This window comes from Myxine glutinosa, chromosome 8, assembly GCF_964187855.1.
Source record: "Myxine glutinosa chromosome 8, kmMyxGlut1.1, whole genome shotgun sequence".
Classification (NCBI taxonomy): Eukaryota; Metazoa; Chordata; class Myxini; order Myxiniformes; family Myxinidae; genus Myxine; species Myxine glutinosa.
Genome location: NC_136268.1, coordinates 47,526,209 through 47,540,337, shown reverse-complemented (window position 1 = coordinate 47,540,337; position 14,129 = coordinate 47,526,209). Strand labels below are relative to the sequence as shown.

Sequence of the window (14,129 nt, the reverse complement as noted above, 5' to 3'; positions counted from 1 at the left end):
GAAATGTAAATGGAGTCATCACTGTTTGAAGGATGGTACAGAACACATATGAACAAAAGGTGTGAGCGGAGAGGAAGCCGTAGCCAGAGGTACTCCTGGGGGTGGGGTGGAGAGAGGGCAGTGCAGGGAGAGTGAGGAAGAGAGTTTTTGATAAAGATAGCCACCCCACCACCAGGACGAGGCTCAGGTCTATCATACCGGAGGAGGGAGTAACCAGGAAGAGATATTAAGGAATCAGACATCTTGGAGGAAAGTTTCTGTTAAGCAGATCAAGTCTGGATTGTCAGAAGCAACCTGATTGGAGAGATCAATCAGGTTTGAGCGAAGGCCCCGGATGTTTGAGGTCCATACCGTTAATGAGGCGAGAGGGGGGAGCATCGGGTGCAGGCCAGGGGAGGGATGGGGTAGGGTCAGATGAAGGATGAGAGGGGGAGGTAGGAAGAGCAGCTGATAGTGTGTCAGAGATTACAGAAGTTACAAGAAAGGGAAGGATGAGGAGGACAAAAGGTTTGATGGTGATGGGATGAGGCACAGTGAGGGGTTGTTTGAGAGGGGGCAGAGGAAGGTCGAAGGTTGGGGGAGGTGGAGGTATGAGATAGAAGGGAGACGAAGTGGGGAGGAGGCAGCTTTGAGAAGGAGGTGGGAGGAGGGAGAAGGGAGAATTTGGGAGGGATGGTTGGGGGGTCGATTTGAAGGGGAGGAGTTGGGGGGGAGTTTTGAATGGGAGGGGCAAGGGGGGAGTTTAGGAGGGGAAGGGCAAGGGGGGAGATTTGGAGGGGAGGGGCAAGGGGGGAGATTTGGAGGGGAGGGGCAAGGGGGGAGATTTGGAGGGGAGGGGCAAGGGGGGAGATTTGGAGGGGAGGGGCAAGGGGGACATTTAGAAAGTGGATGATTAATTAAAGATGAACATTTATAACAAATTGGGTTTGTTGTGATTTTCAAGTTCGCGATCCGTTTAAGAACGATGGAGGAGGGGTGGAATGAATGAGAATTTAGAGCATGTAGTGAGAAAGAATTATATAAGAGATTGAATATTTTTTTGAAATGGAATGACTTGAAGAGGAAATTGAAAGGAGCCTTTTAACTCGGAAGAAAAACAGCGTGTTGTAATAAACCACTGAATAAAACACTGCAGGGGAAAGTTTAAACATATTTAAACAGAACCGTGAAAAACAATCTTATATTCACAAAAATACCAACGGGGAGAGTAGTCAGGGCCCTTAGGGATATTTTGGGGCCGTTTGGTTCAAATTCTTCCAAAAGCACCAAATTTGGCCCAGATGTTGCCCATGCCATACTCTTTCGATTTTTGACGGGCGCCCCTCCCCCCCCCCCCCCCCCCCCGGGAGCCCAATATTGGCGAATCATTGGAATCTCCCGCGATGAAGCTAACTCCAAGGGCCTCTCACTCACTCACCGCAGGCAGGTTGGTGGTCTTTCCGTCTTCTACCAACTCCTCTCTGGCCTTGCCCCCCCAGCTCTCTCTGGGCTCTGTCCCGCAAATATTCCTACAGGTCGCACAAGATCTGCCTGCAACCCTCTTATGGTTAAACTGCCAAAATCAAGACTCTCTGCTCACCTTCACTCCTATATTCCTCTTTTCTCCCACCTATGGAACAAACTCCCTCACTCTCTTCAATCCCACTCCACCCTCCAAGTCTTTAAAACAGCTGTTCACCACCATCTCTTATCTTCCCCCATCCAAAACATTGATCTTTTCTACCCCCACTAATTTCACCCCAATTCCACTTTTTTGAAATACCAACTTCTGTCCAGGAAGTCCTTGGTGTCCTTGTGTTTTATACTTCTCCCCCCCCCCCCCCTCCCTTCCCATGCCGCCTCCCCCCAAGCCCTCTCCCTTCCACACATCTCCCTGTTCTCGGATGCTGTGTTTGTGTGCTTCCCCTTCTCTCCCCATCTTGTCTTCCGCTCCCTCTTTTTGGGTATTTTTTGTCTGGTTGATTTGTTTGTGAAGTAAATGTTAGCTCTTTCACGAGCCTCGATTCAGTATACAAAAAAAAAAAAAAAAAAAAAAAAAAAAAAAAAATACTAAATGGCCACCACCCGGATTAGAGGAAAATCAGTTAAATAACCAAAAGGGTTGGAATCATGTATGATACCACTTTTCAGGGGTTTTCGAGGTCGAGGAATCCAATTATGATGTTATTTTGATGATTTGAGGTCAAGGTCAACCCTCAAGGTCATCTTAAAGGTCATTTTTGAGTCAAACATGTCGGTTTTTGAGTTTTTTGTCAGGATTTACGTGAGGTTCACCGTTTTATGTTTCTGGGTTGGGTAATCGAACTCTGACCTTATTTTTGACAATTAGAGGAAATATTTACATATCTATTTCCTAATTTTCAGGCATATGCAGTTCATCAGGCTAATTACAAAGGTACGGATTTTGATGTTTTATGAACTGTATGCCATATCCTTGTGTTTAATTTTTGTGCGATCATGATCCAGGTTCATGTGTACATGATTGTATACATGTCATAAATATGACGTCATAGGTCATGTGACTTGGCGGCCATATTGGATTTTATGAAAACCTTAAAAATGGATCCCTGCCTTCATTTTTCGATCGATTCATTTTGAACTTTGACCACTTATAGTACGCCATGTGATTGGATGCATATCCTAATTATGACGTCATAGGTCAGGTGACATGGCGGGATGGACCGGTATGGTCCCCGGATCATACCGCCCTTGGCGCCCGTCAAAAATCGAAAGAGTATGGCATGGGTAACATCTGCGCCAAATTTGATGCTTTTGGAAGAATTTGAACCAAAATATCCCTAAGGGCCCTGACTAGAGGGAGCCGAGAGGGACAGCATGAGTCACTTGAACAAGGCAGAAGGTGGAAGGCAAGGGGATAATGGGGGCGGGGCGGGACAGCGCACATGGACAGAGGCGCACGATGGAACAAAAGCACATGAGAAAGGGAAATAAGCGTTTGTTTTTTTGTTTTTTTGTTTTTGGGGGGGGGGGTTTGGGAGGGGGTTTGGGGGGGTTACAATGTTAGACAAAGAGTAGATTTTTGGTGAAGTTTGGGGGAGAAGGGAAAATCAAAAAACCTAGCAAAACAGCGAAGGAAGGAACAACCTTCGAGGGGGAAGCCTGAGGCTGCAAGGCCTCGCTCACGACGTGTTAAGCAAACGACTAATTTATGAAAGATAAACACCGAGAAACTTCCAAGGGGCACACTATAGGTTCCCACACCGAAAGATAAATACAGTTTCGACAAAATACAATTGTGAACAGACTTAACTTTGAAAACGTGGAGACCGCGTGGAGCTTCGAAAATCCCTGCCGTCGTCTCCAAGATCTCGCGAGATCGCCTTCTGTCCTTCAAGACTTTGAATCGATATTGGTGGATGCAATCTTTGTGCATCTGCCTGGCTTCCCCTTATGAGTGGAGGGCCTGTCTTTCCCTCCCCAACGCATAACGACATACTAACCCATAGAAGGGGAAAGGACTAAGATAATGTTCTGCTATGAAATAACTATTCTAAGGGACCTGTATGGTGTTTGTCATTACTTCTTAGCGGTTTCCTAAAACCACAACAATATTTATTTCTGAGGAGACATTCAATAATTATTACTTCACATCCAGCACCATCTCTGCTCTTGCTCACGGTCGACAATAATTATGGATACACGGACACCAGAAAGCAAGCCTTGATTATCTCCTCCAAAATGTACCAGTTGACAAATTCACATGATGTGGATAAAGAAAGGCAAAGTGTAATAAATACAACAACAACAACAACAACAACAACAACAACAACAACAACAACAACAACAACAAGCATTTTAAGGCCATTTTCCCTGCTAGAGCAGGGGTCAGCCTTGCGGTCCCCATGACAATCTTCTCCATCTTGCCCTATTTTCTGCATCTCTCCTTGTTAACCCCCTTGCCCGCATTTCTTCTTCCACCATCTTTAGCCAAGTCTTTCTCGGTCTTCCCCGTCCTCTACTTCCTTCTACATTAAATTCCATCACTCTTCTCAACCAGTCACTTTCATCCTTCCTCAACACATGACCAAACCATCTCAACCTGTTCCTCTTCACAGCATCAATCACAGGCTCAATCACAGCAAAGTGTAATAAATGCAGACGATTAATGGGCGGGGAGGTTTGGGGAGGGGGAAACACTTGCAACACTTAAGGGGCTGGCAGATACCTTAGGCCCAAGAGGTTTGCACACTTGCCTTTATTAAATTGTCTAGCCTGAATTTGAACTTTGACTCCCAATCAGTTTTACATGGTCAAGCTAGCGTTTCACATGCAGAAGATTGGTCCCTCGAAGGGATGTCAAGCTGAAGGACTCGTCTGTCAGCACTGGTCATTTGCTGACATCAAATATCCCACCGAGTCTTTCACCAAGAGTAGACGAGTCATCATCAGCACCTTGGCCAAATTCCTGCCTGCACGGATGGACGATCCATCCAATACTGGTTCCAGCTTTGAAAAAACAAAAAAAGGTTCTCAACTCGTTGTGAATCCCCTAGAAACATGTGAATTTATATTTAAGAGTATGCAAATTATACCTTCCTCTGTTCATCATACAAAGTGCACAAGAAGCCTCATTTGTCCTTTTCCTGCCTGCTAACAAACTTCCACATTCTCTTCAATCTCATTCTCCACGCCAGATGTTCACCACTATCTCAGATCATCTCCCATCTAAAACCATTATCTTTTCTACCCCCATTAACAACACCCCATTCCCCTTCTAAATGTCGTCTTTCCTTCCTAAGAATTTCCTTCTGTATACATCTTGTCCACCCCATGCATCCTTTCCTGCCCACCATTCCTCTTCTCACCCAGTGTTTGTGCAAATCTTCCTATATTTTGTCCTTCAACCCTGCTGTTGGTGCCCCCCTCTCTGCTGCTCCTGTTCCGTTCAGTTCTCGTTCTCATTCTCATTCTCCCACGAGCCTAGACTCTGCATAAATAAATAAATAAAATAAAACTAGAACGGCACTCGGCAGAGTACATACCTCCACCAGGCTGAACAGTTTATGGTTTCTATCCCACTTATAGGCCGGATCTGAATTCGGACCTGAACCAAAGTCGAATCGGCTTGTTCTCGTCACCTAACCAACTCGTCCGAGTTTAGTCATAACTCATCCATAACTTATTAAATTATGTTTTATATCGATTTTTGCCCGATCTCTTAATGGTGAAGAATCACTTACAAAATTAAATAATTCTCATGTCCGAATCCATATTCATATCTTCAACAAAATCGAATCGATTCGTTATGGTCACACAACCAATCTATCCAAGTTTCGTGCAAATCCGTCCATAACTTTTTGAGATATCCTGCTATATGTCGGTTTTGGCCCAATCTTCAAATGGTGAAGAATAATCACTTTATAAATTCTAGTAGCCAAATCCAGATCTGGATCCTCACCAAAATCTAAACATTTCATCCTGGTCACAAACGCGACATCTCTGCCAAGTGTCATCCGAATCCACCCACAACTTTGATATATCTTGTTCACAAGCAAACAGACAGACAGAGACAGACAGACAGACAGACGTGAAAACATCAGCTCGATCCACCTTCGGTGGCGGAGGTAATAAAAAAAAACAAAAAAATTTAAAAAAAACTTTCAACTACAAAACCACACAATCTCTAGTCAAAATATCAACACACACCACACACCACACACACACCATACACACACTTTACTTTGACTCTACTTGGGTATCAAAATGCAATTACAGTATTAACCTTCAAATAATTTGAAGATAAGTCCATTTGTGTGGGATAAAAGTGGCAGTCATACTAAAATACATAATTTGACATCTGTCTGTCTACCTACCTAGTTATGGACTTGACAGGAGGACTAAGGGTCACACGATGGAGATTGCAGCGACTTCATTTGCCCCCCCCTCCCCAAAGAGGGTTTCCCATCTTGGGCGAAATCCATGTTAAGGAGTACATCCGTGTTAAGATAGCTAATCATGGCATTTTTCCAAGGCAGGTTCCAACAACAAAAGTAATAACCAACTATGATAGCATAATATTATCACAAAAAAATAATAATAGTAATAACATCCACTCTCCCCTAGGAGCCTCATTGGACAAACACCGTGTTGTGTGTAAATGTTAATCGTGACGTGACGGTAGGCACCCCTACCAGAAGTAAAAAAAAAGATTATAAACCACAAGCACGCACGATTACCTTTTATAACAGTCGATACACTGTTGAACACCAACCTGCAACGGATGAAACCCAACAGTTGAGGCATTATACGAGCCTAGATCTACTGTAATCTATATATCCCAGAGAGTACAACATGATCCTACCTGCCACTCCTGGAGGGAGGGAGTGTACCCATTTAAGAAAATAATCCACAATAAAAAAGTTTTAAAACAACGATGTGATCAAGATATTTTGGTTTCATGCCTTTTACAGATCGTCCTGTGGGGAACAAATTGTATTTCAGGCTTATCACGACACCAGATTTTCAGCAAAGCAGCTGTGTCGAGCGATGAAACCCGCAAGGCAGAGGACATAGTCAAAGCCAAGAATGTTGAAATGGCTTCAAACGAAACTTCTCACTTCCATTGGCGTGAATGAAATGAGAAGTCAAACTTTTATCTTGCACCAAAACGAAATACACATTACGTCATGGCATAATAGCATCTCGTGGTGAAAGAGCAAGACATTGCAAATGGGACAAAGCATTGTCTGCGAAGGAGGCTGTATGGTTCAAAGGAAGTCCTTGACAACCGCAAAATAAAATTATGTCTTAGTTAATGCACAAAAAATGGTAGATCTTTTGATTCCCCCCCCCCCCCAAAAATCCTCCTTCCTTCCTCCACTGGTTTGATTTCCTTAATAAAGCCAACATTTCCCACCCCCAGATCATTATGCGAGTAGTAGACACATACATCTCGACATACATGATGAGTGACATACATGTGACGTACATGTCATGAGTGACATACATGATGATCTACGACCAACTCAAGTGTGAACACAGCTCGTGATCATGAACTTGTTGGGTGCAGACTGCAGGACAGGGATCGAGAGGACACACTCAAACTACAGGTAACCCATAAAGCGTGTAAGGGTAGGGCCAAGAACGTGGCCCTACCAAATATTGTCATCGGATGGGCGTGTCCAAGCCACTATTTGTATGCAAATGAGTTTAAACCGACATCAACCCAAATAACGAATCACGACCTTTATTACAATGTATAACACCCGGGGTAACTTATGAAAGCTTGCTTACCATTGGTGGAGACCGGCCGATGACAAAAAAAAAGCATTTCTGGGCTACCAACAAGTAACTCCAGCACCGTGTGTGTTATTGTTAATGGGTTTAAAGGTCTGTGCATGTTCGGGCCAAATTCCTCAACACTCAAGTACACGACCAGCCAGGAGCCTCGAATTCGCACGATTCGTCCGTCATGGCGAACATTACAATGGGAATGAGATGTTAAAACAATAAATATCCCCGACTGAGAAACACGACCATGACGAGGAGACGTGAACTTAACTGTGGCCCAGGTCACCACCATCCGCCGCCCCCACAACGTAAACCAGCCACGAGAAATCATCCAACAAAGCACGACCCAAATTCTAAGCGAATCGTTAGGATGTCGACCTAATGACCCGAACTTTTATACCTTTTCTACCCCGAAGCGCGAGTCGAACCCCGGTCTAATAACTCCAACAACGACCCCAGCACCTTATACCGAAGCCTGGACGTCTAACCTCGCACCACCCAACCGAAACTCGCCCTCCCTTCTCCGCCACAGGCCTCACGGCACGCATGCTATTCGTGCGACCCGCAGCCCGCTTTACTACAGGTAAAAGCCATACGACAGAGGCCCGACTCACCATGGCGGCGGCCCGGCTCGGGGCTGCCCGCCGCACGCCTGCAGGACCCGCAAGACCGCCGAGACTCGGACTCCTAGCCTGCCGAAACATCGCCCGTACAGCTGCGATTTTTCTCTCTTTATTTCTTTCACCATCTGCCTCTCTGTTGCTCTCCTCTCTCGAATCACGCGGCATATTCGGTATTTTCTCCTTTGTCGCTCTTCCTTTTCTTCCTCACGACCGCCGGAAATTCCGTGATGCGTGCGGTACGCGAAGCAGGCGCCAGCTCGGGCGGTCTTTCCGAGGGGTCCTAATAACGTGATCGCGCTCGTGCTGTAACTCACCAGTTGCTGTACGAGGTGAGTTTCATTACCTGGAATTGATTATATCCGAGGCGAACAGAGCCGTGAGTGACGAATACGTTTCCGGAAGATAAGTTGACGCGGCTGAGAAGAGCGAACGGGTGAATTTAGGCAGAATAAGGAGGCTCTTGATCCGACGAAGGATTAACGCCCGAAACGTCGGCGGCTTGCTTATATTATTATATTTATAAGTATAACTAAGTATAAGGGCGGTTGGTATACCTCACTCAACGACCTGTTGATCGCATTCATCGTTCTACCTGTTCTCCGACGCGGATCGACACCAGCCTCCACCAATCGGACTAGTTCTTCATTCTGGAGGCGAGGCTGAGGAGGTACCGGTGCTTACATTTGCTTTGGATGAGTTGAATAGCCTGTTCGGTTCCAAGCTTTGTCCTGGTCTAATGGAAGGAAACAAAGGGAAATACAACTCCATCAAACTTAAACCGAACGCTCTATGTACACGACACCAAAGTTCTCCTATTCGATGCATGTTTGGCCAGTCCACAGGTACGCATTGGCAAACCCATTTTAGTTTGAAACAAAAACAGCCGCCCCCTCCCCAGTGGAAATGCAGATGTGGACAATTGCATTTACGCTCCGCCCCCTCCCCAGTGGAAATGCAGATGTGGACAATTGGTTTCACGCCCCGACCCCTCCCCAGTGGAAATGCAGATGTGCACAATTGGTTTCACGCCCCGACCCCTCCCCAGTGGAAATGCAGATGTGCACAATTGGTTTCACGCTCCGCCCCCTCCCCAGTGGAAATGCAGATGTGGACAATTGGTTTCACGCTCCGCCCCCTCCCCAGTGGAAATGCATATGTGGACAATTGGTTTCACGCCCCGACCCCTCCCCAGTGGAAATGCAGATGTGGACAATTGCATTTACGCTCCGCCCCCTCCCCAGTGGAAATGCAGATGTGGACAATTGGTTTCACGCCCCGACCCCTCCCCAGTGGAAATGCAGATGTGCACAATTGGTTTCACGCCCCGACCCCTCCCCAGTGGAAATGCAGATGTGGACAATTGGTTTCACGCTCCGCCCCCTCCCCAGTGGAAATGCAGATGTGGACAATTGGTTTCATGCATCGGCCCCTCCCCAGTGGAAATGCAGATGTGGACAATTGGTTTCACGCCCCGACCCCTCCCCAGTGGAAATGCAGATGTGGACAATTGCATTTACGCTCCGCCCCCTCCCCAGTGGAAATGCAGATGTGGACAATTGGTTTCACGCCCCGACCCCTCCCCAGTGGAAATGCAGATGTGCACAATTGGTTTCACGCCCCGACCCCTCCCCAGTGGAAATGCAGATGTGGACAATTGGTTTCACGCTCCGCCCCCTCCCCAGTGGAAATGCAGATGTGGACAATTGGTTTCACGCCCCGACCCCTCCCCAGTGGAAATGCAGATGTGGACAATTGGTTCACGCCCCGACCCCTCCCCAGTGGAAATGCAGATGTGGACAATTGGTTTCACGCCCCGACCCCTCCCCAGTGGAAATGCAGATGTGCACAATTGGTTTCACGCCCCGACCCCTCCCCATTGGAAATGCAGATGTGGACAATTGGTTTCACGCCCCGACCCCTCCCCAGTGGAAATGCAGATGTGGACAATTGGTTTCACGCTCCGCCCCCTCCCCAGTGGAAATACAGATGTGCACAATTGGTTCCACGCCCCGACCCCTCCCCAGTGGAAATGCAGATGTGGACAATTGGTTTTACGCTCCGCCCCCTCCCCAGTGGAAATGCAGATGTGGATAATTGGTTTTACGCTCCGCCCCCTCCCCAGTGGAAATTCAGATTTGGACAATTGGTTTCACGCCCCGACCCCTCCCCAGTGGAAATGCAGATGTGGACAATTGGTTTCACGCCCCGACCCCTCCCCAGTGGAAATGCAGATGTGGACAATTGGTTTCACGCCCCGACCCCTCCCCAGTGGAAATGCAGATGTGCACAATTGGTTTCACGCACCGACCCCTCCCCAGTGGAAATTCAGATTTGGACAATTGGTTTCACGCCCCGACCCCTCCCCAGTGGAAATTCAGATTTGGACAATTGGTTTCACGCCCCGACCCCTCCCCAGTGGAAATGCAGATGTGGACAATTGGTTTCACGCCCCGACCCCTCCCCAGTGGAAATGCAGATGTGGACAATTGGTTTCACGCCCCGACCCCTCCCCAGTGGAAATGCAGATGTGCACAATTGGTTTCACGCACCGACCCCTCCCCAGTGGAAATGCAGATGTGGACAATTGGTTTCACGCCCCGACCCCTCCCCAGTGGAAATGCAGATGTGGACAATTGGTTTCACGCTCCGCCCCCTCCCCAGTGGAAATGCAGATGTGGACAATTGGTTTCACGCCCCGACCCCTCCCCAGTGGAAATGCAGATGTGGACAATTGGTTTCACGCCCCGACCCCTCCCCAGTGGAAATGCAGATGTGGACAATTGGTTTTACGCTCCGCCCCCTCCCCAGTGGAAATGCAGATGTGGACAATTGGTTTTACGCTCCGCCCCCTCCCCAGTGGAAATGCAGATGTGGACAATTGGTTTTATGCTCCGCCCCCTCCCCAGTGGAAATGCAGATGTGGACAATTGGTTTTACACTCCGCCCCCTCCCCAATGGAAATGCAGATGTGGACAATTTGTTTTATGCTATGCCCCCTCCCCAGGGAAAATGCAGATGTGGACAATTGGTTTTACACTCCGCCCCCTCCCCAGTGGAAATTCAGATTTGGACAATTGGTTGTATGCCCCGCCCCCTCCCTAGTGGAAATGCAGATGTGGAGCATTGCTTTTATGACCCACCCCCTTTATAATCACTTTATGTCTCATGCCCTTTATTTTCATGGCAACACAGACAGATCCAGAACACAACACGTACACGTCATACAAACTCATTCATATTCTCCAGAATAAACTTTTTGAACATTGATCTGAGGCTCAGGAAGGAGCTTGTACATGTAATGTATCACATGGTGGACAAAGACATTAGTAGACATCATTGTACCTTCACATCAATATCAATATCAAGAACATCGGTAGACGATGGACAAAAAATTGGTGTATGTGATTTGAACCCAAGTTCCCTGCATGACGACTTCGGGCTGCAGATGGGATTACTAACAGGCCAACTCTCATTCACGAGACTCTTTGGTGTGATGGTTACTTCGTGTCCACTCCATTTCTGGGAGGTCATTGGTTTGAATCCCCACCGAATCATACCAAAGACTTCAAAATGGTATTTATTGCTTCCTTGTTTGACACTCAGCATTTTAAAAGGACAGAGCACGGACAAACAACCATTGAGGCAGACTTGATGGGCTGAATGGCCTCCTCCTACATTGAAGTTCCTTGAAAGGGACCTCATATTTATTTATTTATCCCGATTCACTGAACAGTTTTCAGCACTTTCAGTACAAAATGTGCTTCAAGGAATTCGGCAAGTTTGGGTCAATAGACAGGAAGTGTTGAGCGGTTCCTGCACAATCAAATGTCATTACCAGATGTGGATTGGGTTAAAAAGAAAGTATGGTTCCGGTTTTCCGACTGACTAGAAAATAAGTTTGCGTACGTGCGTTTGTATTTTAAAGGATTAATTTCCCTGGGCATCGACTCTTTAATTATCAGAACTACCCTCACCATCCCCACCTTCACCCCTTTCCCCTCTCCCAAAAAATACATCCTCTACCGCCCCTATCTTTCAATCACATCACCTGAGCCATATCTTTCCAACTTTGCTTTCTAAATTGTAATGGTCAGATAGTGGAATTATCAACAGTGAAAAACAAAAAAACAAAAAAAAAAACACCACCTTTAGAGGCCATTTTTCCCCGCAACCGGGGGTTGGCCTTTTTCGGGAACCGTGGTTGTTGTTGTTTTTCGGTCCCCTTTTTGAAGCAATGTTTTACGGCCGGATGCCCTTCCTGACGCCAACCCTTTTTGCCGCCTTTAACGACAAACAGGGAATTATCAACAGTGACTTGTAATTTATTTTATTTATTTTGTTTGTTAATTTTTTTTTCACTAATATTTTTGAGGGCCTCCTGTATTATTGTTTCGTACTTATTGCTGATGATGTGCCCTTTTCAACCTTTGATCTTAACCCTTACCTGGCCCTTTTCCCAGCGCTGCTGGGCGATAGAGATGCACCTCGTTGGATCTGCTATGCCACCGCTCCAGGTTGTATTTCAGCATTGAAAGGCAATCTGTGAGCCATGCGGCTACAAGCCAGCACCCATTTGTTACTTTTCCTGGAAATCATTTTCCTTGGTCTATCGAGCACGAGGGCAGCTGATCACGGACCCGTAGCTGTCCAGGCAATACAGCTGCACCATGGAAAGGCTGGGATGCACCCAAATGAATTGGTTTCACAGCACACTAATGTGTTAGCTGCTGAGGTATGCCGTAGAGTTGCAGCATTGCTGCAACAAAAAGTCATCGCCATAAACCGACTTCAAGCTGCCACGTATGCCGTGGCCAAAGATGACAATTTGTCTGCGGAGGAACGTGTCTTCCAGGTAAATCGAGTTAAACTGTGCTCCCCTTGTGATATTAGTGTTTTCCTTATGTCCTCCACATCTATTACACTTACTAGTGGGGTATGTTTACACATTGTGTAAGCAATAACAAACCGAGCTTCGTACATACAGTGCGTTCAGAAAGTATTCAGACCCCTTCACTTTTTTCACATTTTATTATGTTGCAGCCTTGTGCTGAAATCGTTTAAATTCATTTTTTCCCTCATCAATCTACACTCAATACCCCATAATGACAAAGAGAAAACAGGATTTTAGAAAGTTTTGCAAATTTATTAAAAAGAAAAAACTGAAATATCACATTGACATAAGTCACCTCTCTTACCAAGGCCCTCTCCCCCGATTGCTCAGTTTGGCGGAGCGGCCAGCTCTAGGAAGAGTCCTGGTTGTTCCAAACTTCTTCCATTTAAGAATCATGGAGGCCACTGTGCTCTTGGGAACCTTCAATGCAGCAGATTTTTTTTGTAGGCTTCCCCAGATCTGTGCCTCGACACAATCCTGTCTCTGAGCTCTGCAGGCAGTTCCTTCGACCTCATGGCTTGGTTTTTGCTCTGATATGCATTGCCAGCTGTGAGACCTTATATAGACAGGTGTGTGCCTTTCCAAATCATGTCCAATCAATTAAATTTACCACAGGTGGACTCCAATCAAGGTGTAGAAACATCTCAAGGATGATCAAGAGAAATGGGAGGAATCTGAGCTAAATTTCAAGTGTCATAGCAAAGGGTCTGAATACTTATGTAAATGTCATTCATTGGTAAATGTCATTCATTTGTTACATATCTATGTGAATTAATATTCAGATCTTTGCTTATCCGTGTGTAGTATATTAAGGGTTGTTGTGATTGGAGGGTCAGGAGCCCTTCTGAACCAGTGGCCGGAAACGGAAGTGACCGGAAACGGAAGAGGAAACGACACGAGGAAAAAAGGACGAGTATTCTTCTTGTTCTTCCTCGCCCCGCTCGGACGACAGGTGGCCTCGACCTTGCGCTGCGTGACAAAGCGGCGTTCCGAAGCCCGTCTGGCGAGAGGAGTGCGGGGCCTGGTACGATACCGACCCGGTGGAGACGTCAAGTTGACGTGGGGCCGTGCATCGACCCCGCGTCTGGTACCGTTCGCGGCCCCGTCTAAAAAGACGCGTATGAGTCGCAGGTTGGGGCCTAGCACGCCTGGCAAGTGGCGTGGGGCTTTTGGCTTGCTTTACCGCGCCCGCTCCGCGTAGCCACGAGAGGCTGCAGCCGCGGGGCCTGGTACGATACCTGCCCGGTGGAGACGTCCACCCGGGGTTCGTTGAACCGCCCGAGTGCGGCGACGCCGACTATCATCTTGGTCAGGAGGGGCCCAGAGACATTGTGCGGGACCGAGACCATAAGGGTGTCGTGAGT

General features: G+C 47.0%; 2 protein-coding genes across 12 annotated transcripts in view; one reads left to right on the top strand and one right to left on the bottom strand.

The window, feature by feature from the left end:
- Positions 1 to 8,450, bottom strand: part of LOC137432458 (DCN1-like protein 1) — a 70,398-nt gene extending 61,948 nt beyond the window's left edge. Inside the window, exon 1 of one of the 5 annotated variants that reach the window (XM_078783230.1) lies at positions 8,429 to 8,450. Coding sequence is in view for 2 of the 5 variants with exons in the window: in XM_078783229.1 (XP_078639355.1) it covers positions 7,866 to 8,039 (174 nt within the window). In the remaining 3 variants the exon portion in view is untranslated. Of the gene's footprint in view, positions 1 to 6,197; positions 6,228 to 7,254; positions 7,522 to 7,651; positions 8,040 to 8,428 lie in introns of those variants that run through there. The other 4 variants (XM_078783229.1, XM_078783233.1, XM_078783231.1 and 1 more) reach the window with 4 other exon arrangements.
- SLC9D1 (solute carrier family 9 member D1) overlaps positions 8,092 to 14,129 on the top strand; it is a 47,850-nt gene continuing 41,812 nt past the window's right edge. For 3 of the 7 annotated variants that reach the window (XM_068124411.2, XM_068124407.2, XM_068124409.2), the window contains exons 1-2: positions 8,092 to 8,203; positions 12,335 to 12,726. In XM_068124411.2, the coding sequence (XP_067980512.2) occupies positions 12,424 to 12,726 (303 nt within the window). In that variant the 5' untranslated portion in view covers positions 8,092 to 8,203; positions 12,335 to 12,423. The other 4 variants (XM_068124408.2, XM_078783225.1, XM_078783226.1 and 1 more) reach the window with 3 other exon arrangements.